The following is a 27,272-nucleotide window of genomic DNA, read 5'->3' as shown; positions in this document are numbered from 1 at the left end:
CCAAGTTCCTTATTCATAAATATTTGCATAACTATTATCTAAAAATGGTTTTGGTCAAGGTCATTTATAAGGGGAAGGCATTCCCTCCCAGAAGGGAGGGATGGGTTACAGACTTGCTGTTAAGTGTTTCCTTTCTAATAATAAACTCTAAAAAGAGGACAGACTGTGTTTCAGTCATTGCATGGCAACCAATAGGTGATCATTAAATATTCATTAAATAAATTAATAAAGCTCTAGAATGTTGATAATGCATGGCAGTAATGACCCCACTAATATCATTTTGAAATGCTAATGGAACTTGATAAAGGCAGAAGTCACTAGTTAAAACCACCAGTTGGAAATATATACACCATCTAATAATTTGAGAATCATTTTAAAGAAGCTAGCTTCAAATACATTTTGCATGATGTTACTATTGTGTATGTATAATGTACCAAATATTACCTTATTTTGTGTGTGATTTTACAAATTAGCTGCACTTTTTAATTAAAAATAACTTTTATTATATTTCTTATTACAAAAGCAATACATATTATTCACAAATTTTAGCATGATCTTATTTATCCAGGAGGTAAACTTTTCTCCAGAGAAATGTATCTCTTGGTTTATACTTATAATAAAAATCAATGAAAAAAAAGTATTCAAAAGAAATCCACTGTGCCGTCACATAGTTATTATCCTTTTACAGAAGACAGATACCTACATTCTGAAATTTTAATTTAAGGTAATACTATAGACTTTAATAAACTTAAATACTCAAAATACCTAAATTTCTACCAAAAAAAACCTGACAACACAAATTACCTTACATTCTGATTAAATACATGCAGATATTAATATGGGGACTTAAAAATACCTTACATGGATGAATAAATAACGAAATAAAAACATTTATCAGATCAAAAGACAGTGTATTTAGATGCAGAAAGAAACCTGCATCACAAGAACAAAATCATTACAGTACAACATGCTATGAGCAGCTAGATGAAAATTACCTGCTACAGAGCAGGGTCAGGAGACTTTCTGAAGGCAGCTTTGTGCACTTAAAATAAGCTCCTAGTTGGCTGCTGAACTGCCAGCAGCCCAGCGCATCACATCTTAGGTAACAGGGTCCTGTATCATCCACAGTGTATAAGAACCATTCGGGAAAATTGCATTGCACTACTCTTCTTGCTACTCACCCTCTTGACCAGCAAGTGGGCATCTGAATGAAAAGGGGGAAAAAAATTTTAAAAGCTTATAACTTACTATTCTTTAAAAAAAAACAAAAAGGATTTTGCTTGTAAGATACAGTATCCTTGGGAGCTTCCATGCCTTCCTTCAGGAGCAGTGACATATTAAAATCGCATATGCAGGGACATATTTGTACATTTGACAATCACTGATCTCAGGAATAATTACCTGGTTTATCTTTAAGGGAAACCACATGATTAATGCATTGAGGGCTTGGTTCCCCCCCATCCCATTCCCCCAAGGTTCTACATGAGAGACCAGTAGACCACAATAGTGACAATTAGCTAAGAGGAAGGGATTAGAAGACCAGATGCTCTTGAAGTCATAACCACAGCTTTCTTAGAGATCGTATCATGGTAGCAGACCCCACAGAAGGGCATGTCTCCCTGCACCTGTTCTAAAACCAAAAGAACTCCTTAGGAGAGTTGATTCCCAAGGAAACTTCTTTTACTTCTTCATGTGATCCAAATGGCACCCTACTTTTCTCTCCAGCCATCATTTCCAACCACCAGAGAGGATGACGTCAGCCCTCTTCAGCTTTGAGAGGCACACAGTATCAGGTAGAAAATACAGTAGCTACAGAAGAGAACTCAGAGAAGGGTACATATTTTGTGGAGTCTTGTAGTCAGATCCTGCCCTCAAGGGGCCTGAAACAGGAAAAACTTCTCTAAACAAAAAGGTTGCTACTGATGCTGCTCTTCCGTCACCACAGAAGAGACGTTATAGGAACTGAATTTCTCAGATACCCTCCATTCACCTGGTGAATTTGTCTCGTTTCCAACGTGACAAAAAAGTGACCGCAAACCTATGTATATTGTACCCTAGCCTGCGCACTTGTAGTGGATGTAGAGACCAGCTCTTACAGCACAGAAATGGTTTGCTGGAGTTCAGCCCTCTCACTTGGAAACAATTAAATCTGAAGAGGTACATTTGCACATTAGGCAAAGAAAGCCAGCTAGGGATACAGTCACAGGTCAGATGTTAAATGCCAAAATGGAACAGGACTGACCAACTTGGGCCAAACCTAGCAAAGAGATGATCAAAATGAAATTGGTTCAGGCTGTGAGATATTTTGAGGCACAGGGAAGTCAAGTTTTTCAGTGTAACTGATATTCCCATCAGGCATGAGGGGAAGAAATGTGGTGCAGCTTTTTCAGGGCTCATTTGGGTGGCCCCGAATGTCCAATCCCCACTGAACTTCCTGTTCAAGCCCCTTTGGAGCTGACATGCCAAGTTTTTCAGTAGGCCAGTCTCCCGGAGAGGTCTGGCCTCAGGCTTCACATCATCAGGAGAGCAATGGGGGGGAGGCCGGAGAGGAGAGCCTATGCACAGCCAGCGAGGTCTCCGCCTAGGAGCCAGAGAGGAAGAGAAATAAAGCCATTACACGGCCGCCAAATGACTAATGGAGGAAGTTGAGCAGAACCCTCACCCACCCTTCCAGTGCTCCCCACGGCTCACATCCTCGCATCTGCACACGTGCGTGAACACATTGGTGGGCTAGCACACGCCCCTCTACCCTCGGGAGTCAGACAAACTCTAATGGCTTAGTCCTGAGCTTCTTTCCCTGAGGAACCGACCTTGTGACCATGTTGAACCAAGCACTCCTTTCAGACCTGGAGCTAAGCTACATATCCAAGATAGGAGGCGGAAGCAGTAGGGAGCCCCGTGGTAAAAGGAGAGTATATAGGCTACATCAGCCAAAAGACCAGGCCAAAAAAATGATACTGCGGGCAGGGGCTACTTGGCTTCTGAGGAGGGTCCCTACTGCTGTAGTTATCCCAGTCCATCCTGAAATCAGTCATCAGAGCAGAAGTCAACTTCCTCCCATAAACTGGGATCCAACATTTGACCTTGTGAGAAATTCTCCCGCCCCCCCAGAACAGTGTTTCTCAAATGTTAAATGTGCATCTGAATTGCCTCGTCAGCCAGTTAAAATGAATATTCTGATTCAGCAGGCCTGGGATGGGGCCCAAGAGCCTGCATGTCTAATGAGCTCCTGGTCCTTATTAAGGTGACAATGAATAAATAAGGCATGGGAATAGTGACACAATCCCACCTGTTTTTCCTATCCCAGAAGCAGTTAAATGCCATTTTACCCCACCAGCTGTAATCTCTTTAGAAACAGGAAGGTAATATTTTAGATGGAAGAGTCCACTAAATTCTAAGAGATCGCCAAAGGTTCTTTTTTTTTCCACAATAAATAATGAGTTCCATGTTGCTAGTGCGAGTCAGAGCACAGTGTGGTCAAAGGTAATTTTTTCTTAATTCTTGTAGAGGCGCCAAAAAGTACACACGACTAAGTTCAGGTGCCTTCTATAATGTCCTTCCCACCTTCCCCAGAAGGTGGTGCAAGAGAGCCACGCCTCCACCAAGGACTCCAGTCACTGTGGAGTGGCTTTTGCTGGTCTGAGGCTCAATTGCCAAGCAGCCTGAGGCAAAGTTTTCGGGGTGGGGGAGCGGTGGAGAACACAGCCCAAAATACAAAACAAAAAACCCAGAAGCCTTCTGATAGATTCAAGTTACTCAACAATTTTATTTACCCATTCTACACACACACACACAAAAGCACATTTCAAATACAGTTATACACCTTATGTGGATCTGAGTGCCATATTTTGACATCAATGTCACCAGATTAAATTAGAATGCTGCTAAGTATTAACATTCCTTCTTTCAACACAGCTGTGCCTAGGAAACATGCAGGATAGCTCTATTGCTTCGGTTCCCAACTCAGTCCATTCCATTTAACCCAGTGGTGCTCAGCCCACTCCCAATCCCTCCAAAGGGCACAGCTGGTGATGAGTCCTTTGCTTTTGCCACAGCAAAACTATCACCATATCAGAATGAACTGATTTTGTTACTTCAACACAAGAAAAACAAAATGTACACAAGCAATTCAGATACAAAAAACACTTGAGTAGCTAAAAATTGGTCATGGATCCCCAGTGAAAGCCTTACTGAAAAGAATACTTTTGCCAAAATTTCCTTTGCATTTTTATTGATTATATTATAATTAAGAGGCAAATGGGTAGCGGACTAAAAACAGCAGCATTATCCAATGGAATGCTACAGCCCACAGCAGGGAAGCTGAGGACACAGAAAGTTCAGAAAGTGAAGTCCTGCCCAGAAATGGGGGAATGGATAGGATGACTTCAAGTAGAGGTAACAGTGTCAGGCTCTGAGCAGGCATTTCCTTAGCTGAGTTTACAAAATAACTTACAAGTGATGTTCAACCTTCATTTTCTACAAAATGATTAGAATTTGGCTGCTACTCTAAAAGAAATATCTATTAAAAATCATAGTGTAGGGCTTCCCTGGTGGCGCAGTGGTTGAGAGTCCACCTGCCAATGCAGGGGACACGGGTTCGTGCCCCGGTCCAGGAAGATCCCACATGCCGCGGAGTGGCTGGGCCCGTGAGCCATGGCCGCTGAGCCTGCACGTCCGGAGTCTGTGCTCCGCAACGGGAGAGGCCACAGCAGTGAGAGGCCCGCGTACCACAAAAAAAAAAAAAAAAAATCATAGTGTATAGACTTCCCCCTAAAGAAAACATGTGGAGTGGTTACTTCCTTTCTTTGTAGGACATGTACAATAGACAGAGAATTGTAGTAACATGCATACAGTGTCAACTGGTACGATTAGAAAACAGTCAGACTCGTCAGCTTATAGATCTTAGTAGAGCCTGTTGGTTAGTCAGCATAGGGACCCTACCAGAATCTGTCAGGCAGCACGCGGACCCTACCACAGTCTGTCAGGCAGTCAGCATATAGATACTTCTAGATACAGTGTTCTGGACATGACGAGTCTAAATTAAATTCCTGGACATACTTCTGATGTCTGTGTCACCTCGATCAGAAGTCAGAGATCAATCCTGCCAATGTTGCAACCTGATTCAATTGTGAATCAAATTAAAATTAAAATATTTAATTCCAATAAAATTATTTAATTCAAATTAAAATATTTTAAAACACAAGTCAAAATGTATACCTGAAAACCTATGTAAAGTTATCAAATTTCTGGAAAACAAACACAACATGGCCTCTGGGCTTAACAAAGACAATGGAATGTGCATAAGACTATACAACCCAGATAGAGTTCCCTCAATTATTAGGCACTCCTTCCCCTTGTCCTTTGGCTACCCCAAGCATCAGTGAGTTTCTCTGGTACTCAGATCTTCTACTCACAGATACACCAATAAGATGGATTTATTTCCAAACAGCTGTATCATGTTTCTTCAAAATGCCAGTGTCTCTGAAGATCAAATGTGTGTTGCAAAGAGGAACACCCAGATCCTCACAGGAAACACTCAACCGTTCAGTCTAGGATACAAATATCTTGCATTCCTAACCCTAACTTCTTGGGAGTTAGTGGGTGGGTGGGGGATGGACCAAAAAAAACACAAAAAAACCAAAAACCAGAGATAAGGATATGGGGCAGACCCCTGGCACAATGCGTGTTTTTAACAGATTTTCTTATTCTACTTTCCAACTGAATGCAAAACAATCTCATTACCAAAACAAAAGCAAAAACAATACAGATAATAAATAAGAGCTAAATTCCAATTTAAGGATTAAGATATAGGAAAAGAAGCTAGTTGTCTAAATCTGCTTTAGATTCCTCTTCATATCTGTCACGGAATTCCTCATTCAGTTTTAAAGCAGGAAAAAGATAATCAGTGATTATCAAAGACAATACAGTGATTTTTCCTTTCCTAATTTTCTACCAGTAGATTAAATGCTAAAGCCTTCACCGATTTCTCCCACAACACAGCTGAAAGCCTCAGCAAAAGGTACTCTGGAGTTCATCCTTTCTTACTAGCATTCGTGATAAACACATAATCAGAGCAACGTGTATATACTACCGACACACTCAAGTAAGAAGGGGAGAGGAGGACAGGAAAGAAAAGATGGGGAACAGGACTTCTCTAAAATGTGGAATAAGAGCTCTCTTCTATTCTATGCTCTCCTGGCTTCTTTCTGCTGAAACTTCTCTGGAGGGATCTTGCTCTAAAAACCAAACAATGCTGAAATCCTTGCTGTTGTCAAGTTCTAATTTCTCATGTCCAATCTGAGAATTATAAGACCACCTCACTCCTCTTCTTGGGGAAGCAAACTAACACATGGGGAGAATGGCAAAATATCAGCAGGCTGAGAGCCCAGATGAACATCCCAGTGCCCTGTGTCTAATGCAGGGGTTTATAACAAGGTAAAACAACGCTAGTTTGTTAGAGAATTCTCTTCTCGCTAGGAGTACATACAGCCCAAAGCCAAATCTTGGATCAAAATGCTCCTTCTCATGCATTAGTTCTGAATCACTCTCACCTCACAGCAAGAGAAAAGACTGAATGGCCATTTGGGCTAAAGATGCCACCAGCCAAGCAAAGCTAGACAAGACAACCTTGTAAAAGTGCCACACACACCTCCTAGACCTCATCATTCTGGGGGACATTCCCACCTCCCAACCCTTTTAGTCTCATACATGTAGGACAAGAGAAAAGTCAGAAGGAATCTCTACTCCACTTCGACATCCACATTTACAGACTCAACGTGTTGCTCTTTTACAAATGTTCATTTATTATAAATTATATGCTCTTTCTCTAAAATAACCTTTTTCAGGGCAAGGACCTTTTCTGCTGCTTTGGTGTCTCCTTCTCCCACCACCACTCCACCCAGCCCAAAGCCCCACAAACATGGACACAAGGTACACATTAAATAATGGCTAAACAGGAATAGGAAGTTACCTTATGTCTGGAAGGCAATTTAGAGCAGAATCTAAGCAAGTGGCCCTTGAAATTGGCTGTGATGTCCTACTCAGGATGTAGGAATAAAGGACTCAAGGTCACAAGCCAGCTGCCTGTGATGATAACCTTTATCATCCCACAAGTTTTACCTCAGTACCTCTCTCCAGGGTGTTTAAAATTCTCAGCTATTATCATAGGACATTTATATGACATAGTGATTTGTTCCACATCACCCTGCAAATGTAAAGTGTTAAAGGCGGAACAGGTTGCTGCCTGAAGTAACAATGAGGGAGTAACTTCATTCAATACTGTGATCTGCTCACACATCTAACTCCAGGGAACTGTCCTTTCAAAACCATGAGGAGGGCTTCCCTGGTGGCGCAGTGGTTGAGAGTCTGCCTGCCGATGCAGGGGCCGCGGGTTCGTGCCCCGGTCCGGGAGGATCCCGCGGAGCGGCTGGGCCCGTGAGCCATGGCCGCTGGGCCTGCGCGTCCGGAGCCTGTGCTCCGCGGCGGGAGAGGCCACAGCGGTGAGAGGCCCGCGTACCGCAAAAAAAAAAAAAAAAAACCATGAGGAATTCAGAATTCCCAGGTTGACGCTTGGTCCAAGGAACTACTGTTTCTCCACCCAACAACATAAAATAGAGTTCTAACCTGGAGTATGATTCAGAATCATCGGAGAAGCTATTTAAACACATGCATGCCCAGACCCTAATCCCAGAGACTGAGTCAGAATTAAGCCTAGAGTGGACACAGGCATGTGCATGTTTCAAAAGTTCTATAGGGGATTCTAATGGAGATTCCTAGATGAGAAGCACAACAAAAGGTCTCCTATTACCAAACAAAAACATCCCTGGCAAATAGCTAACTTGCTCTCACTGGTCACCTCTAAGAGACCGATTGATAACCTTAAGGTGCGGAGTCCTCTCTCTCTTTTAAAAATCTCATGAGAACTCTAGACTTGACTCTCAGAAAAATGCACATACGTGGGCTTCCCTGGTGGTGCAGTGGCTGAGAGTCCGCCTGCCGATGCAGGGGACACGGGTTCGTGCCCCGGTCCGGAAAGATCCCACATGCCGCGGAGCGGATGGGCCCGTGAGCCATGGCCGCTGAGCCTGCCCGTCCGGAGCCTGTGCCCCGCAACGGGAGAGGCCACAACAGTGAAAGGCCCACGTACCACAAAAAAAAAAAAAAAAAAGAAAGAAAGAAAAAAGAAAAATGCACATACGTATATTTATATATTTTGTATACAAAATTGGGGGAGGTATGCCATCGTGGGCCACCAAGGGGCTAAGAATCCCTACTCTAAACATTTCCTATTTAACCTTGCAGAAAAAATAAAATGACACAAGTAAATGCGTAAACAGTCAAGAGCTAGACCCCATAGCATTCTAAGACTACTCTGGACATCAAGATGATATAAATTAATACCCTAGTGAGGGAGATTTAATTTATCACCAGGCTTTCCCAATATCTGGGGAAAAAAATTGCTCACGCAAAACATTTTTTGACTTAAAAAGGAGAATGTGTTGAGAATTACTAGAATGTGTTGAAAATTACTAGCTCACTAGCAGCTCTAGTGAACTCTTCTCTGCCTTTCCCTTGTGCAATTCAAACCTCAGTGGTGACTCCTGAATCTAACTCTGTCCTTCTGAACAGTCCCGGAGGTCACTGGCTTTGGCAAGAAAGTTCCTGTAGTTGGCAAAGAAGCCAGGAGCCACTGGAGAAAATGTATGACACTCCTCCAAGAGCCCTGTAAGAGCTAGAGGCCAGCCTACTCTCCTAAACCTTACGCCTCTGCAGCCCAGAGACCTCACACCTCTGCAGCCCAGAGACCTCACACCTCTGCAGCCCAGAGACCTATGTCTGAAAAATACAAACCAAGATATTTCACACAGACTGAAAGCCAGCTTCCCCCAGGGTACTGAAGACTGTAGGATTGTTTCTCATGAAAGGAGGCAAGAACTCTCATCCTATGTCTACCTGCAGGCTCCAGAGCATCTGTGGATGTTCTATAGCCTGGGCTGACCCTTGTAGGACCCGGCTTGAGAGGAAGGGAGAAGGGAAAAGAAAGGCTCCCCCAGTCCAGATCCATCTAGGCCCACTGCAGACAACATCAGTGGAGGCCAGACTTCTCTCCCACCCACCGCCCCTTCCCTCCTAGACAGACACACAACAATGCCATGCATCACACTGGGCAATCCAAAGGGGACATGAGAGGGGGGAAGAAAGCAGGCAGGTCAGGACTGTGAGTAAAGCACACCTGGAAGAGACAAAGGTGGAGGGGAAATGGGCTTCTGTGTCCCCCTCCACCCTGCCCCCACTTTACCAACACAAGGACATTAGTGAGTTTAGACACCGTGGATGGACAAGAACCACAGCATGCTCAGCCTCAGCCCCAGCTCTGCCAATCACCCCAGGAGAGTGGATCCCTTTCCTCCTCCTCCAGACCCCCCCAACTGAGGACCTGTCCTAAAACACCCAACTCGCCAGCTTGCCCCTGGGCGGGGAGATGTCTCACACTGTACACTAGCTAAGGTTGGTCTGGAAACACATGACCTCACATTCTCTGCTAAGATCCACGGTGTGGGGCTGGGGGTGGGGGTGGGGGGAGGTGGGAGTTGGAAGTTAAATGGACTCCTTGGTGATTAGTGACAAGGGCAGGAGGCCAGGATGGGAGGGAGACACACGGTTACACCAACGGAATGCTGACTTGGGTCTTCGGCTGGTCGGCCCTTCTTGCATGTCCAGGGCACGGAGAGGGCTGAGGGGCTTGAGGGGCCGGCTCCCAACACTGTAATTTCTTGGACGCCTTACTGTATTCGAACTGGACAGAGGCGTAAAGCTGTTCCTTCTCATCCTTACAGGGGTTTGGTTCTTGGGGAAGTTGTTCTGATTGGAAACGAGGGACACCACACAAATGAAAGCCAAGCCAAAAGCTCACTCATCAACCACAGCAGCCTCCTCCACTCCTGCTCCTCTGCAGATGGGGTCGCTCCTAAGACATGGGCCATGGCCTGGTCCCCCAGCCCCGGGAGACTAAAGGTTGTAAGGGTAGAAGCTCCTTGGGCACCCTACTTCAAAGCAGGAATAGAGACTCAAAGAAAGGAAGGGGGTTATTTAAGATGACACACAGATTACCAGGACAGACCTAGGAACAAACCTATACCTCCTGACCCCACCTTACAGGCACCTCTGGATCCTGCTTTCTAAAGGGAGCGCTTTCTGGGGGGAAAATTTGCATTTCACTTCTGCCAAACACTTTCCATAGTTCATTGGATTTCCAAGAGCCAATCTGCAAGGTTAAGACTCAGGAAAGAGATACTGAGTTTAAAAATAGTAATTCCAACATCTCTTCTTTTTGGAAGTAAGCAAACTACATGGGACATGAGTTCTGGATCGGTTTTCCTTTTGTACATAAAAGAAACCCAGTCTCTCGATGTCAAAGGTTCAGAGACTCGAAGTAGTGGGGAACCAGCATGTCATCCGTGGGAAAATACTTACAGTTGGCTTGTCACGGTGAGTGTTCACAGCCTCCACGTTTAGTTTAATTGTTTCCACTTTGCACCCTGAGGAAACAGAGCAAAGTGGAGAGGGCTTCAGGAAAAAAGCTCAAAGAAAAATCCCTTAGTTTCAGTATGGTAATAAAAGAACATATATATTCCCCAATACATACATTCATCCCTTTAAAAATGGAAGGCACTGATGGAACTTCCCTGGTAGATACAGGTGAGGAAGTTGAACTTCTAGGCAAACTTCAGAGAAAATTCAAAAATCCTGACCTTCCTCTATCCCCACCTCCTGCCCAGCTCCCAGGCTCATAGTTACCGTAGGCTACAGGAGTAAGTTTGAAGATGGTATGGAGAGGGCACCTCAGGTACGGTAGCTCATCTGAAAGCAGAAAGACCAGGTGGAGGAAGTCTCAGTATTATGAAGCAAGGTCCAGTCAGTGGAAGAGAGCATCTAAGGCGCTCCTGAGTTTTCTTTACCCTGACCTGGAGTTAGACAACTCCTCCTCTAAACCCCCAGACAATTATCAACATAGCCTCTAAGGAAGCCACCCAAGCTACTAAGTGGCTAAGAAAGGAAAAAGGCCCACTTTAGATCCTTCCCTGCAGGCAAAACGAGAGGAGCCGCAGCCAGGGCCCCACAGAAGGGAAGACTGGGGCACCGTGGGTACACCAAACGTCAACCTGCAGACTTCCCAGCAGCTCAGGTAGCTCAGGAAGGAAAGGGAGGGGAGTATCAGAGAAGAGAGCAGCACTTCCTTATTGCTTCTCCCCAGAAACCGTCTACCCTGAATCCAAAGGATGAAGATGCTTCTAAGATAACACCCTCCTAGTAGCCCAAGTAACAGGCCGGGCATGTTCAACCACTTTTCTAATGCTGCCAGGAGTGTTAGCGCAGTGCTGCCCCTTTAGCCAGGCAGGACCAAGAGCTAAAGCAGCAGCTGCTCTCCACTGGGGGTTTTGGAATCAGCAGAGTAAATTCAGCAAGTAGTTGGCCCAGGGGCTGCTGGGAGCCCCACACTGCTGCCTGAAGAATGTACTCTGATTTGAGTGGAAGAGTGGGAGGTCTCGTTGCCAGGGATCCTGGTGCCACCCCAAGTCCAGCCCCCTCCCTGTGGATGTGTCCCCGGCCCTTCCCTCCAGTGGCACCTGCACCCTTGTCCAAGAAGTAGGCCAGGAGGCAGCGCATGACAGCCTGGTGGGAGATGACGAGGACGTTGCCCTGACGTTCCAGCTCCATGATGACAGGCTCCAGCCGCTGCACCAGGTCCTGGTACGACTGTGGGGGAAGTGGGGTGGGTTGGTAGGAGGCGCAAGCTGGCAGCCAAGTCGGGGGCTGGGTCCAGAGTTAAGAGGCCGCTTCTCCTTTCTCCCCAGCTGGCTTTCCTCCTGGAGGTTTGGCGCCTTCCTGTCGCCTGCTAACCACCCCCAGCCCTGGTACCTCTTGAGAATATTCAGACTTTTCAAGAGCAATGTTCAGACCGAGAAAATTGCAGGTCAAGAAGAGAAAATCTGAATGCAGCCTGTGGGGTTCTTTTTCTCTCAACAGAATAGGCAAGAGTGCAAGGCAACAAAGGCTCCTAGGGATTTCCTAGACCCCTGTTGTTTTATTTACCTTTGCCTCACACCCCTAGACTATGAAGCCACTTGGACCAGCAAGCAGCCTTAAACACCACAGATGAGAGGAAAATCATTCATATCCCATATATTTACTTGGGGCCTATACCTGCTTGGTTGGGGGTGGAATGAAAAGAAAAGACGTTAAAAAAGACCATGTTGATTCTAAAATATACTCAGCAACAGAGGCTATCTTGTTACCCTTTCTCTGGAGATCTTAACAAATCAGTGAGGCATTGGACTGCCGACTGCCGGAGCTGAATTAAACACAGCAGGCCTCAAAGGTAGAAAGAGAAACTAAATGATACCTTAAGTACCCTTTCTCGGTCCCCAAACTCACATTCAATCCTTCCCCCAAATTAAAGCTAAGCCCCTAGCAAAGGGTGGGGCAGTCACCCCTCGTGAGGGAAATCTCACCTCCCCTCCAGGGTATCGATACAGATATTTCTCTTCATCTCGAAGTGCAAACTCGTCTGGGTACTGCTCCTTAATCTCCGCATAAGTCATCTCCTCGCATACGCCCTGCAGGAGCCACACGGCTGGAAGAGGCGAACTGGACCCACACAGCCCCCCAAATGAAAAGGCGGCCGTAAAGAATATTAGTTATTAGTGCCAGGCACTGGGCTGGCTCCCTTCATGCACTGCAACTGACCGACTAGCAGGGTGAGGGCCACTGGGAGAGGAGGCCGCCTCTCTAGCTTAAGCTGCCGCTTTCTCCTACTGCTGTGGGGAACTCAGAGGTCAAGAAAAGTCAGCAGGATAAAAGGAACAGGAAGCAGGGAAGGAGGGGAAACTGAAGGCACTAGGGAATTCTTGTAGAAGGCATAAAAGGGTACAGAGGAAGGAAAGAAAAAGAAATGCCTACTTTTGCGCTCAAGGACACAGAAAGCCAAGAACAAATTGGAAAGGACTTTTCCAGAATAGCTGACCAGGTGGCCTAAGCAGAAATTAAAGAAGTGAGTTGTCAGCTATTTCTTTTTCCTAGGAGGAAAATATATGAAGGATCCAAAGGGAGCTTCACTCTCTCCAGGTGCCAGGGGCTAGGTCAAAACTTGGTTCAGGTCCCATCATTGGCACAGGTGTGTCAAGCAGGCAGGAAGCCCTGATTGGGGGTGCACTGTTCCCACTTATTCCCTAAACTGGCCATAGATTCAGCTTCCTCAAAGTCTCTACTTGGTGGTTCTAGTTTTCTAGATGAACGGCCCACATGGTGACTTCTGAGAGTTCCTGCCTGAACAGGAGACCCTTACTGGCTTTTTAGCCATCAGAGCTTCCTACTCACAGCATCAATCTCATTCAGAATCTTCCACTGCTCATAGGTCACCCCCAGAGATTCAGCGGTCTGGATAGTCCTCTTCAACTGACTTGTCCACACTTTGAGGTCTGCTATCTCCTGTTCCTCCAGAAACTTCCTTAGAACCTGGGCAAACTGGGGTGTGAAATAAAAATTTTAAAAGAAAACACACACACAGGGAATTCCCTGGCGGTCAGTGGTTAGGCCTCCACGCCTCCACTGCAGGGGACGCAGGTTCGATCCCTAGTCAGGGGAACTAAGATCCTGCAAGCCGTGCATGGCACGGCCAAAAAAAAATTAAGAAAGAAAGGAAATACAGACACAGACACAGACACACACACACACAGACACACACACACACACATACACATAGGCTGTTAACTCAGCCTAAAAAGGTCAATGTGTATGACCCCAGTCAAACTCTGAAAGGTGCTACATAGTTATAATAAACCCAAGAGGAAATGAACTTTAACCAGAGCACCCTGTACCGTGCTGAGCATACAAGTTGAGCCCAATAAATATGTGATGGCTGAATGATCACAGCAGAAATGGTTCCAAGTTACGCACCCTTCAATGCACAGCTAGAACCAGTGAACAAGAAAACGTCTCTTTACTTGCTTGACTATCTGAAACCACAGCCTAAACTCCAATAGGATTCAGTAAGAAGTAAGGGGATCAAAGAGATGACATCCACCATGCCCTTCTAACTCTAAGCCTGGGAAATCCAGCCTTCTGGCTAACTACTCACCTGTTTTCCCCGCACCGAGAGGCCTGAGTCACCCCCAATCTTTCCCAAGAGATTGAACTCGCTCTCTCCATGCCGGCAAAGGTAAATGGTGCGAGGATGGACATGGATATTCATGAGGTAGTAGACGATCTTGCTCTGGATGTAGTCCTGGACTTTGTTCACTAGAAATCGCTGGCCCACGTTTATCACCTTGATGAAAGAAAGATCCCTGGGACAGAGCAGGGAAAAAAAAAAAAAAATTCCCTGGGTATGAAAATCTGAGGATAACAGGAGGAGGGGAAAGGATCTGTATAGTTACTTGCAGGCTCCCAGCAGCTTTTCTGCCTCTCCTGCCACACCCCGACCCAGACGTAAGGAACCAAATGGAAAGAGATGGATGGCTCCTCAGAACAAAGATGCAGTAAACTTTCCTGAACTTCTCATCAGGCAGTACCATTTCCTCAGTGCCTACACTGTGCCAGGCACTGTAGCTAAGTTAGATAAACAGAATTCAGGCTTCCCCTCAGGGGCTAGACTAGATGACCTGAAGATTTTGCTAACCCTGAAGTTTGTTGAGAAGCACAGCGCCCACCTGAGGCGGTCAAGACGGAGTCAGAGTATGGCATCCGCCAGCGGGGAGGGGCGAGGAGGGGGCGTGCAGAACCATGGACAGAGATCTCTGTGCGTTCCCCCCATCTACATAAATCTACATAAATCAAGTTTCTCTCAAAGGCACTCACATAGACTGTTTGCTTTGTGGCCATCATGGAACTGTTCTCACTATAAAAATAATAAGTGTTTATTCCAAAAACAAATTTTTTAAGAATGATGCAAATAAAAATTACCCATAGCCCTACCACCAGAGGTAACATCTACACATATACACACACACACACACACACACACACACACACACACATTCTTCTAGAATATTTTTCTATGTAGGACTTTGGGCTAACTGAGGAATATACTATTATGCCATATCTAGGGCAGTGTTTTTCAACTTCTATATTAAGAAACACCTCCAAACACTAACATTGTGGGTAACATACTTGAAGGAACTGAAAGACTCGAAAGATGAAGCAGACCACTGAAGCAATTTAACAGTGGCTATGCACACTGTCTTGCCATTTGCTTGGCTTCAGGGCTGTATTCTTATCTTACTAGAGCTGTACTGACTGCATGCTTTTTCAAAGGCCACCTTCTCACGGGTCTCCCTGTGCACATGTCATTCTTCAACATGGACTTGGCATCTTGCTATGGCTCTTTTCGCTCACACACATCAAGTTAACCTGTGTTCTATGCCACACTGCTGATAGGCACTGCTATAGTAAGTAATATCTAAAAACCACTTAAATATATATATTTACATATGCATACACATGTACAATATATTGTTTTATGCAAAATATGCACATATATTCATATGTATTACTATATATTTTTATACATGTATATATATATATATATATACCTATACACACACACAATAAACTTTAAAAATTGATCAAATACTGATGACACACCTCTAAGAGGTGTCCTACAACACTCTAATTAAAAACTACTGATCTAGAGCAGTGGTTCTCAACAGGGGGTGATTTTGCTTCCCAGGGGACATTTGACAAAGTCTGGAAACCTTTTTGGTTGTCACAGCTTGGGAGTGCTACTGGTATCTAGTGGGCGCAGGTCAGGGATGCTGCTAAAGACAGCTACAGTGCACAAGACAGCCCCACAGCACAGAATTATCCAGTTCAAAATGTCAGTCATGCTAAGGTTGAGAAATCACGCTCTAGAGGATAGACCAGAAGAACTCAGGATAAAAAACACTCTAGTGTTCAGGTATAAGATTCAATCTGCCTAGAGGCCACAAATCCATACCTTGTTTCCCTGGAATGATGTAAACAGAGGTCTGGATTGTCAGAGGGAAGTCTAGGGACAAGGGGAGAAAGGCTCTTTTCTCAAATGAGACCCCTGCCTCGGGCCCTTCAAACCTTGGCCTTAAACCTTACTTGTCATAGTTGTCTGGGTCAAGGGGTTGATAGGTGACTTTGTAGCACTCAATTCTCTTTAGGAAGTCCTCCATCACATTCTCCCTGTTCCTTTCAGGGTAGTCAGGGCTCGACACCTTTACCTCCTGGAATCAGAGGGAGAGCAGGGCCTAGTCAGAGGTCTGCCCTTAACAGCCCTCCTGCCAACAGCCACTGCTAAATAAAGAAAAGGAAAGCCATAGAAGTGGCCTTTCACTGGAGCATTGGCAATCCCCATTCACTGAGCACCCCCTCCCTGTCCTGTGACCCTGGCAACCAAGAAGGGAAAGACAACTGGGGAGTCATGTGCCTGCCCTTGGCTGAAGGACAGAGGCAGTCACGCAGCTGAAGCAGTTCTTGGGCCCCAATCCTTTTATGTACCTTCCTGGGAAAACAGAATGGGATTCAATTTCTCCCCAAGGGCAATTAGAATAGGGTGCTTGATCTGATACACAGAGCTGACTCGGACCAGACACCTCTTCAGCAAGTTCCCACACTGCTGGGAGAGCACCACCTTGACACAGTGCATGGATATCCACTCAGCACAGCCCAGCACTACCATCAAATGGGCACTGGCATTAAGCTGTGACCACACACAGCATGAGGTGCCCAGTGCATAGAATGCTGACCTCAATATTAGACAATTGGTGGGCAGATGACCTTCCTATAAGGTGGCCCTGACAGATAATAAAGAGTTTGATCTATTCTAAGAACATACCTAGGTCTCAACATCTAGCTAATACCCAGAACACAGGGCCAGGGCTACTACAGTTTAAGTTTGGCCTCTGTTCAACAGCTAAGTCTTACCTTCTTCCTCAAAGCCTCTTTCTTTTCCCAAGGGAAGAGTGTGGAAGTACAAAACGGTGTTCTGGCAGATCAAAAAGATCACCCTGTGTTGTTAAACATGTCTATTTCTCTCTTTCATTACCGGGTTGACTCCCCACTCCACCCCCACCAAAACACACACAAGGCATAAAGAGGTGGTGGTGTGAGGGGATGTCACCTACCAGGATGTTGGCAGCAATGACATCGGGATCATCGCAGACGGATTCCACAAAGAACACCTGGCCAGGGAGAGAAGGCAATGATCAATGAGTCAGTAACGGCCAGGTTGTAAATCAAGAGCACAGGCTCATATCTGCTCCACCGCAGCCACCACATCCCCTGGGATTTTCTTTCATGAAAGTGGCCTTCAAGGCCTCTTCATTTAAAAATAGCTCTTACCACATACCCAGGGCCTCATACATACAGGCTAAGGAGCTGAGAAAGGACCCGAAAGAAAACACTCAAGGACTGGCGGTGACTCACCAAGAGGAGAGAATCAGATGTCCAATCCTGTCCTCACCCACCAGAGTCAAACAGATCTGCGTGTCCCTCCTAACTCCCCACCTCCACTCACCCCTCCTCCTCCAGCTTGGAGGCAGATTCTACCTTGAAGGAATTCTCCTCGGCAAAGTTCAGAATCAAGGCCCTCCTCTCTCGAGTGGTATTAGTAGCATCAAACACCTGGGAAGAGAGCCCACAAGACAGATGAACGGGGACCGAGAAATGAAATCCCACCAAGGCGTACCCAAGGTGGGGTGGTGCAGCCAGGTTGCTGAAAAGGGGGAGACGGGGGAGGAGGCAGGTGAGGCTTACTGCTATCTGCCCACTGTCCTCCGTGAGATACGCCTTCACATCCTCCAGCGCCACCAGAGCACACTGTCTGCCAAGAGAGCAGAGGAATCAGCCAGAGGACTGGGCCGGGGCCAAGCTTGGGCACAGCCAGAGACATGAACAGCTGGGGTGCCACAGGGATCACACCCCTTCCTATTCAGTTTCCCCACTGATCAAAAATTTTCCCTAATTAGACCTTTCAACTTGCCCGTTGAGATTTTTCTACTATCCTATATCTTTCCTCTTCCCCTGTCCCATGCACGTGTCTTACCCCTCTGGAGGCTTAGCCTACAAGCACACACGCAACTTTCTGCACCCTGTTCTACCCACCCAAGCCCATGGTGAGCTGCCCAGCAGATAACTTCCACTCAAAATCCCCACAAGATATTTACTGAAAGGGAAATCAAGCCCCATCACATCCAGTCTCGTGACGGCCAAGAAAGAGTTGGCCTGGCAGTCAGGCCTAGAAGACTCACTTGCGTATCTTCATGGCCTCCTCGTTGTCATGCCGGAAGAAGTCATAGGACTTATAGGACTTGACCGCTTGACGCCGATACACCCCAAGATTAAACACTGCAGAAGACACCCATACCCTTCAGCAGTGAAACAATACGATGTCCCAAAGGGGACTTCTTGGTCTAATGTCAGAGTGGCCAAGGGGATGAAAAAAGCACCATGGTATGTTGGAAACAACACCAGATTAAGAATCAGGCTAAGTTCACGTTCTAACTTACTAGAATTTGGACAAGTCTTAAATTGTCTGACTTTCAATTTCCTCAGCCATTTTGGCTATTCCACATGGATACTGCTAGATAATGTAGATGGAAGGGCTTTGGAAATGTAAAGCTCTATACTCATTTAATTCTTAATACTCCTGTCAAAGGCATTGCCCCCAAACTAGGCCAATTCAGCCAGGCCAGGAGGAACAAGTGTATGGACAGGGAATAAATCTAGTAAACCAGGAAGCAACCACTATCACTGCCAGGAGCACCCTGTAACCTTGATGCCAGGGAGAATAAGTCTCCCAGAGGCCTGTGAGGCCCAGGAACTGATCACTTCCTTTCCCAAGGAATGCATGGTTGCACCTACCTTTGGTGGGCACCCCAATCCAGTTGAGGTAGCGTGTGAGTTTCTTGGACACGTAGGTTTTGCCCCGGGCTGGTAAGCCAATCATAACAATGAGAGTCGGGGAGTTGGTCATGTAGGATGCCCACGCTAGAGGGAAATGGAACAGAACAAAACTAAATAAAGAGGGGTCAAGTAAGGTTTGTGCATGGGGCTGGGACTTCATGGTCAGAATCTGGTTTGATCCTCATACACCTCAATGAGGCCAGTGTCCAGGAGGACTGGAAAGGCAAACCAAGGAGGTATCGGGGAAACCCTCCTAAAAGACAGTCAAAGGGTCATGTAGACTTCCAGAAAGTACCCAAACTAAGACATGTCTTTCCCACTTGTCCGAGGCCTTCACAGAGGTGCATAAGATGGAAAGAGAAAAAAAAGTGGCCAGGATTAGAAAGACAGTAACCATAGCATCTTCCTTAGCATGAGAATATCTAGGAACACGGGAGTGATATAGCCATGAAGGAAAGTCTTGGGCCTGGAGATTCTACCCGTGCAGCACTGAGCCAGCTCCTATAACAGATCCAACAGAGTTTCTATCCTGAGGATCCCATCTATCCCTTCAGAACCACAGGCAAGAGTTCGCGCACGAAAAAAGAGCCTGGCCTTAACCTGTTTTGGCCTTTGTGCTCAGGCCACGAGTTTAAGCCAGAACTTCTAAACCATTTAGACTGTGTCAACGCCTACCTGACATAGGTTCTGACTAGACCTCAGGAAGCTTCGTGGTAAAGCTGGCCCACAAGGGCATCACAGCCAGCCTGCCTCAAAGACCCAAGTAAAAGCAGGACAGTTTAAAAGCAGGAATAGCCATTGGTCCACCCTTCTTTAGAAAACAATTGATTTCAGGAATGCTCATTTACAGAGACAGGTCTCACTGGGCAGCTGGGGGCAAACTAGATGCTCAGAGGCCAGGTGACTTGCCTAAGGACACACAATGAGTCATGGGAAGGGCTGGCCCTAGAATCCTGATCTTGTGCTTCCTTGGCAGCTTTTCTCCATAAAAAGAGCCTCTGATTCCTCATCAGCTTGCTCACAGGGGCTGGCTCCTTCCTGTCCATCCTGCTACGCAGGAGTGGTGGCAGAGTGCCCTGCAAGCTGCCAGCCACGTTCCTGGGGCCCAGACCCAAACTGAGGTCATCTGGGAGGGCTCAGATGGGAAAGGAGGGAGGCCCTGTGTGCAGATGGGGGAGAACCACTTTTGCGTTCGTCTTCCCAGCACTGCTTTCCAGAAGGTGCCCCACAAGTAGTTGCTGCTCTTCTTCCCTGGGACAAGGTGACCCTGTCAGGCTAAGAAACAATTCAGCAAAACTGGGGTACTTGGATGGGAACGTCATCCTTTATTTTTTGAGAAGGAAATGTAAAAAGATCTCAGTGGAGAAGTGGGCAGAGGGGTGTGGGTAGAGAACAGACCTCGGAAGGAAGAGAGTTTCCTAGGGGTGTTTGGCAAGAAGTATCCAGAAGCCAAACAGGGCCCTAGCGGTGAGGGAGGGGTGGATGCCCAGATTTGGGGTCAGAGGGATTGGCTTTTAGTCCTTTACCTACTATGCACATGGAAAATTCCCAGGCCTGAGCAGGAGCCCCTCCAAGGTAGGCAAGGAGCAACAGAAGTGATTTTCATCTCTGTCCAAACAGGGAGCACAAAGACAAGCAAACGCCATGTTGCAGCCTCGGCTGATGTTAATGCCTGATCTCTGACCCCTAACAGACAGATCAGCTGCCTCAGGTTTCAGGAGTGAAATCCTCCTGAGTCTTCACTTTCTCCAGCCCAGCACTGCACTCTTCTCAATCACCAAGGCTTGGCTCATTACCTGCACTTCTAGTACTGCTTGGTCCACACCTTCCAGCCCATTAGGCACTTTTCCCAAAGGTCCTGTTATCCTCCCTGAAGCTGAAAATGAACTGATACTTGGGAGACGCTCTGAGGCCGACCAGGGAACCAGCTGCTCCATGTTTACCAAACTGGACAGAGAGTTCTAAGAACAAAAGAAAACACAGGCCACCAAGGACTCCCCACGGTGGCCCCCAGCACCATACCTCCCACCTCTGCCCATAACACACCCACACACACCTGCTGCAACCAGGGCTGCTCCATTTCCGAAGGACAAAACTAAACCACACTTCCTATCTCAAACGGCCACATGGGCAAAACTAGGTACATTCTGTCCTGCCTGTTAAAAAACAAAGCCATCACCACCTTAATTTGAACAGTAGACACTTTATGCTGATTAATTTTGGAGACAATGTAACTTACCCCTTGACAAAGAATGGAAAGCTGTTTCAATCCTGAAATTCTCTTCTACCTTCTTTACACAAGGTTCAACTCACCTTCTCAATCTTAAACTTATTTTCCCTTCATGAACACACTTCGAGGAAATGAGGGTGTGATAACTTCCCTCCTATGGACAGAAAACCTCAAGCCCAGAAGAGGGAAGAGCTAGACCCACAGTCCCTCAATAGAAAGTCAAGGTCAGGGCTCTGACCAGACTCCTGGTTTCATGACTGCCCAATCAGTCCTAGTAACCAGCCCTTGTCAGCACCTGACAAAGGGAGCCATGTGGCCAGCATAACTCTGCTCTCTAATCTAAACCTGAAGGGTGGTCTAGAAGGCCAATGGTTCCCGGCTTTCTCATGACCAAGTCATCTTCCACTTTTTGCTCTAAACAGCCCCAATATTTTGAAATATGCCGCCCTTTAAAGTGTGCTTCATTAGTAATATCTTCTTTTTATTCATCAGAAGTCATAAAACTGCCAATTATGTCCTGCCGTTTGACTGATAAGCATAACATATCGAAGTTCTGCAGCCAAACGCTAAGAAAGTTAATGTTTTAGTTAACCGTCGAAGCTATAGTTTAATGCCCAATTTCTATCACGTGCTTTGAAATATTAAAAACAGCTAACAAGGGGCTTCCCTGGTGGCGCAGTGGTTGGGAGTCCGCCTGCCCATGCAGGGGACACGGGTTCGTGCCCCGGTCCGGGAGGATCCCACGTGCCGCGGAGCAGCTGGGCCCGTGAGCCATGGCCGCTGAGCCTGCGCGTCCAGAGCCTGTGTTCCGCAATGGGAGAGGCCCACATACCGCAAAAAAAAAAACCAAAAAAACCAAAAAAAACAGCTAACATAGAACTTTTAAGGGATGCTGATCAAGGTTTCAAAGGTGTCTACCTTTCCTCCTGTTATTTCTGTAGGGAAAGCTGTTAGCACAAACAGGGAAAGGTGTATATGCAAGGATGCTCACCACAGCATTGTCTGTGATGGTGGAAAATTGGAAACAATGTAGATGTCCATCAGGGAGAGGCTGGCATATCCACACAAGGCAATACCATGCAGAATGAAGTAAATGTGAACTTATCGACATGAAGAAAATGTCCAGAATATAGTTTAAAAACAGTGGGGGTGGGGGGGATGGTAGAACAAAATATGTACAGTGTGGACCTATTTCCATTAATAGGATACACCAGAATAAGATTTTGGAAAGAATCAAACATAACAGGGACAGGAGAAATGGTGAGATTTTCTTGCTTTTTACTTTCTTTCTGTATTGTGTGAATTTTTCATGAACATGTATTGATGTTATAATTAGGAGAAGGTTCATACAGGACTTGTCTGTTCCAGACCTATTCAAAATATCAAAGAATAAAAGAAACAAAGAAGGAAAAGCACGTAGACCTTGCCTGCTCCCCCTAATTCCTGCTTTCACTGAGCCCTGAAACCAGTTGTCTCAGCCAGCACCACCCCCCCCCTTCTCCCCCATCCCTGGAGCAGCTGAAATTCCAGTCCTGCTCCTTTGGACGTTCTGGCTCCCTAAAGACATTCTTCAGCCCTCCAGTTCAGGCACTTCCCAGAGTCAAAGTCAGCCAACAACAGGTATAATTAACAGCAATGGGATAACGGGTAAGCTATTAATAAAGCAACTGCTGGGTGTGAACACTAAGCAGCCCAAGAAGCCTGTTCCCAGATACAGGCAAATAACAGAGAGAAGGGAAATAAACTGACACATACTCTCATAGACTGTCACAGTCCCACAGTCCAACCACAAAAGGAGAAGAGAGGGGGGTAAATGAATGACAGTGGCTTCAGGATAACCCAGACACCTCCAGTGGGGGAGAAGAGGGTAGAACTTGGAAAGGAGAGATCAGGAATTAGAGTCTAGAGGAAGGAAAGAGACCTGGGATTACTGCTTCTTTGACTAATCAAAAGCCCTCAAGGCAAAAAAAAGAAAAAATGCAAAAAAAGTTAGGGAGGCAGGTAGGAGAGTCCCATGGAGAAGCAAGCAGAACTAGAAGGACTGACACTGAGCACCGTGCAGGGTCAGAGACTCCCACAGTTATCAACTCCCCCGACCCCCAAACACTGCTACCTGTTCTCTGCTCTTGTTGGGCTCAAGTGTCCTAGTAGCACAAGGGCACCTCTCTTTAAACTGTGCATTCCATACCCCCAAATCGGGGTTACCATATTGTCAAACAAGAGAAGAAAACATTTTTTACTGAAAATATAATTCTTCACAGGGCTCTTTTAAAAAGTGGGCTCCCAGGGGCTTCCCTGGTGGCGCAGTGGTTGAGAGTCCACCTGCCAATGCAGGGGACACAGCTTCGTGCCCTGGTCCGGGAAGATCCCACATGCCGCGGAGCGGCTGGTCCCGTGAGCCAGCCTGCCTATCCGCCGAGCCTGCGTGTCCGGAGCCTGTGCTCCGCAACGGGAGAGGCCACAACAGTGAGAGGCCCGCGTACCACAAAAAAAAAAAAGTGAGCTCCCAGCACAGCATTTAGACTATAATTCAATCTATATATGATGTTTCAGGAACAAACACAACGCGCAAATAGAGTCACCAGTGAAAAATAACACAGTTTAGCCACATGCCCAGTACTCTTCTAGGAGCTGTCCTGTATTTACTCATTCAATTCTCACATCACTGTGGGGAGAGATACTATTAGTATCCCCATTTTATCAAAAAGTAAACTGGGGCATGGGGCAGAAAAGCAAGTTGGTTAAAAGCACACAGTTAGGAAGTTGTAAAACCAAGATTTGAACCCAGGCAGTCTGACTCCAGAGGCTGCACTCAAACGTCATGCTATACTGGTTATCTTCCACAGGGTGTTTGCCCTCAGTACCTGGTTTCCTGCCCTGGCAGAGAAAGAAGACCCTAATCATAGAGGTGCACTAACCCCAGTATCACACCCAAACAACCTGCCTCTGCTGCAGTCCAAACCCCAAAAAGCCTCATCAGTGCTAGATGAAAAGAAATGATCATCATTAATCACGAGACTGACAAGGGCATGACATCAAGGTTGAGACTCTAGGGAAAGCTTGAAACATGAGACGATTCCAGGTCTTATGCTGGTTGGCTGTTTCCACCTGCTGATATATATAACCACTGAAGTGAGAAGAACTGACTGATAGGGTTCCAGAGGAACCTGGAAGCAGGGACAAGAGTTAGCTTTCCTAGAGGTTCCCCAAAACATCTGGGGACCAACTGCTCAGGACCTTTTGGCCTGGGCTCTGCAGTCTTGCAGTCTATAAGGATGCTTAGGCATGCAGATGCATGGGGACAGGAAACAATACTTCATCTCTCTGCAAACCCACCTGCTGTCTCTGTCTCAAAGATGGGCATGGAAATGCTCCTGTGAAGCCCATCCCCAGAGCAATGAACCTGCAGGGAAAATAGTTTGCAGAGTGTAAAGACTAAACCTGTGAGAAAGTAAGGTGCCCAAGACATGGTGAGAAGTGAAATATCAGGGCCGATTCCCCTTAGGCCTGTAGAAATAAGCTACTGGTTCTTACCTGCAATTTCTGCCGTGAGCAGCACCCTCACAAAACTTAGCCCAAGAGATGAAGGCAAACTGTTAACAGTATCAACCCAAGGAATTCCTTCACCCTGCCACTCAGCCTTACTCACGGCGTGTACAATAATACTGGCTCTAACTTTCAGCATCAATCAACTGTGCAGATACCCCCAAGGGTGGGGGAGATAGAGACTCAGTTAAAGAAAGCAGGAAGAAAATGCTGGGCTACACCAGCAGTCTAGCCCCAAGGACAGACATTTCACTGAGTCTACTTGTTTCAGAAAGGAAATTCCCCTGGTAGACTTTGTTTTAAATTCCCATGTCAAAGAACTATTTCTCACTCCCACCAAGCAGCAAAGTCTAGAATTACAGCAATATTCTCAAGATAAAATCCTGGGAAACAGCAGCCCCTCCTCTTTCCCAACACTCACAACATTTCTTCTCTGACATTCGGAGATTTGTTTTGGTTTCATAGTTGTTGTTGTTCTGTTCTGAGGAAGGGGCAGAATTCCCAGACATGGCAGCTCTTCAGGGGACGTCTGCAAGGGACAAAGGGGATGTAAGGAAGGGAAGGAAGGAAATATCCCTCAAAACACTCAAAAGAGGATCAGTGAGGTATAAGTGAAAGAACCCTGGGCCAAGGGTCAAGTCCAGCCCTCCTTCTCCCAGTTAATAGCTACATGCCCTAGGATAAGTCATGTATGTCCCTAGCCCTCTGTTTCCTTATCTGTGAAGAGTTGCACCAGAACCCTGATCTATAATGCTGACTTAGGAGTTTACATTCACATGAATTATCTCATTCAATCCTTCCAATAATCCCATAATAAAACAGATTTTGCTACCATTATTACTTCTCCCCAATTTACAGATTGAAAAACTGACTTCTATCAAACTAAGTGGCTTATCCAAGTTCCTTCCTGACCTCAGATTCCAATTTAAGAATCTGGGGAGAGTAGTGGCAGCAGCTGGGGGTGGGAAGGGTTGCGAATGGATCAAGTTCATTATCATAAAGTAATTGCAGTCCAATGGTAGAATTCAGTTCTGAAAAAAAAATAAGTGGGAAAATCTCAAACATGTTCCCTGAAGGAAAACTGTAGCTGGACCCGGGGACAGCCCTAGCACGTCACTATTTCTCCTCTGGTGTTTTTACTCTCAAGCCCTTGTCCGCACCCTCTCCCCATCTATCTCCTAGGAAGCAGTCTATGGAAGAAACACTGGGGAGCAAAGAGGTGGCAAATAACTTCTCTTATTCTGGTGGTAAATAACTTCTCTTATTCTGAAAGGTCACTTTCAGAATAAGGGGTAAGTCCTGACTCGAACGGGGGTGGGAGAGCCCCGAGTTCACTGCGCAAACCCAGACAAGGGACTCGTGAGGAAGGAAAGTCCTACTGCTTCAAGGACCTTGCACTGTTATTCTACTGGCCACACAAATCCTCTAACTCACACGCCAGCTGCGGCTCTGGGTCCCTAAACGTCCGCACTCCGGGCAATGCCCGGGGGCCCGCACTTCCCCGAAACAGCTAGGCTTCATCTTCCCGCACCTCATCAGGGTGCACGCAGCCCCCCTTCTCTCGCCCGCCTAAACCCCTTCAAGGTGCTGTACAGCTGTCGCTCACCCTAGGATCCCTCCTAAGATCCCTCCGGGCTGTGGCCCCAGCACCTACCCGGTAACGCGACAGCCTGGAGCCGACACGGTGGCCGGGGTCCGGCACACCACTCTCCGGCGAATCACGTGCCCCTGCCTGGCTCCGCCCACTCTCGCGTTGGCCCTCACCTGGAGAGAATCGTCCACCAATCGAATGCCCGCAGGCTCGAGGAGGCGGGGCTCAAATCGGAATCGCTGTCGCGAGCTCCTGAAGAAGGTTGGAACTGTGGAGAAAGATCACAAGCTCGCAAGTTTACCAGCACTGTGGAGGTTGGTTACATCGTTGCTTGGCAACTAATAGGGCTGGAGGCGGGGTTAATAAAAAGCACGACTTTTTTCATACTCTCGCGAGAGTGAACTAGTAGACGTCTTGAAAGGGTGCGACTTTCTGGTGACGGGAAAAAGTTTTGCGGAGATTAACGCTCTCCTCCCTGAATCCCAGCGGGACCTCGTTAGATCCATTAATTGGAAAGTAAGCTATAGAAGAGGCTTTGCTAGAGTAAACTACCAAAGTACTTAAGCTGATTACATCTTAGGGCGTTTGCATATTCCCTTAGGTCAGACAGTGAAACTAAGAAAATCAACTACTCTCATCGCTGAACCAGGGGCTTCCCTGGACCCATGCACATACTCCCGTGGATTTACCACTTTATTTATTCTCCCGCTTACCGCCCACGCTGTAACGTCTGTTATGGCCATCTTGAAGAACAAAAGAGGAAAATTGCTCCAGGAGAAAACTGGGTCATGAAAGTTTTGAAAAGATGCATAGTTTCCATATAACTTATTCAGAGGCAGATTTTTACAGTGGAGGTGAGTTTGCACATTCCAAGTGAACTTTTCACAGTTGCCCCCAGGCCCATTTGATGCTTGATTGTGGTGATAAACCCCCTCTACGCAGGGTAGGCTTTGCTGCTCTGGATCCAGGATAAAA

At 46.5% G+C, this 27,272-nt stretch overlaps 1 protein-coding gene across 5 annotated transcripts; it reads right to left on the bottom strand.

The window, feature by feature from the left end:
- Window positions 1-479: 479 nt before the first annotated feature.
- Window positions 480-27,272, bottom strand: PFKFB2 (6-phosphofructo-2-kinase/fructose-2,6-biphosphatase 2). 5 transcript variants are annotated; one of them, XM_081254784.1, is made up of 17 exons: window positions 26,987-27,272; window positions 26,361-26,565; window positions 25,128-25,235; window positions 18,889-19,014; window positions 18,276-18,372; window positions 17,782-17,848; window positions 17,575-17,649; window positions 17,151-17,207; window positions 16,126-16,250; window positions 14,138-14,345; window positions 13,378-13,524; window positions 12,513-12,617; window positions 11,628-11,757; window positions 10,798-10,860; window positions 10,474-10,538; window positions 9,683-9,861; window positions 480-2,581 (listed from the first exon to the last, which is right to left on the bottom strand). In XM_081254784.1, exons 3-17 carry the CDS (start codon window positions 25,213-25,215, stop codon window positions 2,215-2,217), a joined length of 1,899 nt encoding a protein of 632 aa, XP_081110910.1. In that variant the 5' UTR covers window positions 25,216-25,235; window positions 26,361-26,565; window positions 26,987-27,272; the 3' UTR covers window positions 480-2,214. The 5 variants fall into 5 exon arrangements, with proteins under 5 accessions (XP_081110910.1, XP_081110912.1, XP_081110911.1 ...); XM_081254786.1 differs by having other exon boundaries at window positions 26,471-26,565; XM_081254785.1 differs by having other exon boundaries at window positions 27,011-27,272.

Source organism: Mesoplodon bidens, assembly GCF_964165515.1.
Source record: "Mesoplodon bidens genome assembly, chromosome: 2".
NCBI classification, from domain to species: domain Eukaryota; kingdom Metazoa; phylum Chordata; class Mammalia; order Artiodactyla; family Ziphiidae; genus Mesoplodon; species Mesoplodon bidens.
The sequence above is the reverse complement of the archived record's forward strand: the minus strand, read 5'-3'. Positions and strand labels throughout refer to the sequence as shown.

Bases quoted from the DNA above. Each gene is read 5' to 3' on its own strand.
- PFKFB2 (XM_081254784.1), bottom strand. From the start codon at position 25,215: ATGTCTGGGAATTCTGCCCCTTCCTCAGAACAGAACAACAACAACTAT. The intron at 17,208-17,574 runs GTAGAATCTGCC...CTCCCTGGCCAG, and splicing joins CCGAGGAGAATTCCTTCAAG to GTGTTCTTTGTGGAATCCGT. The intron at 16,251-17,150 runs GTAGGTGACATC...CTCTGATTCCAG, and splicing joins TCATTGCTGCCAACATCCTG to GAGGTAAAGGTGTCGAGCCC.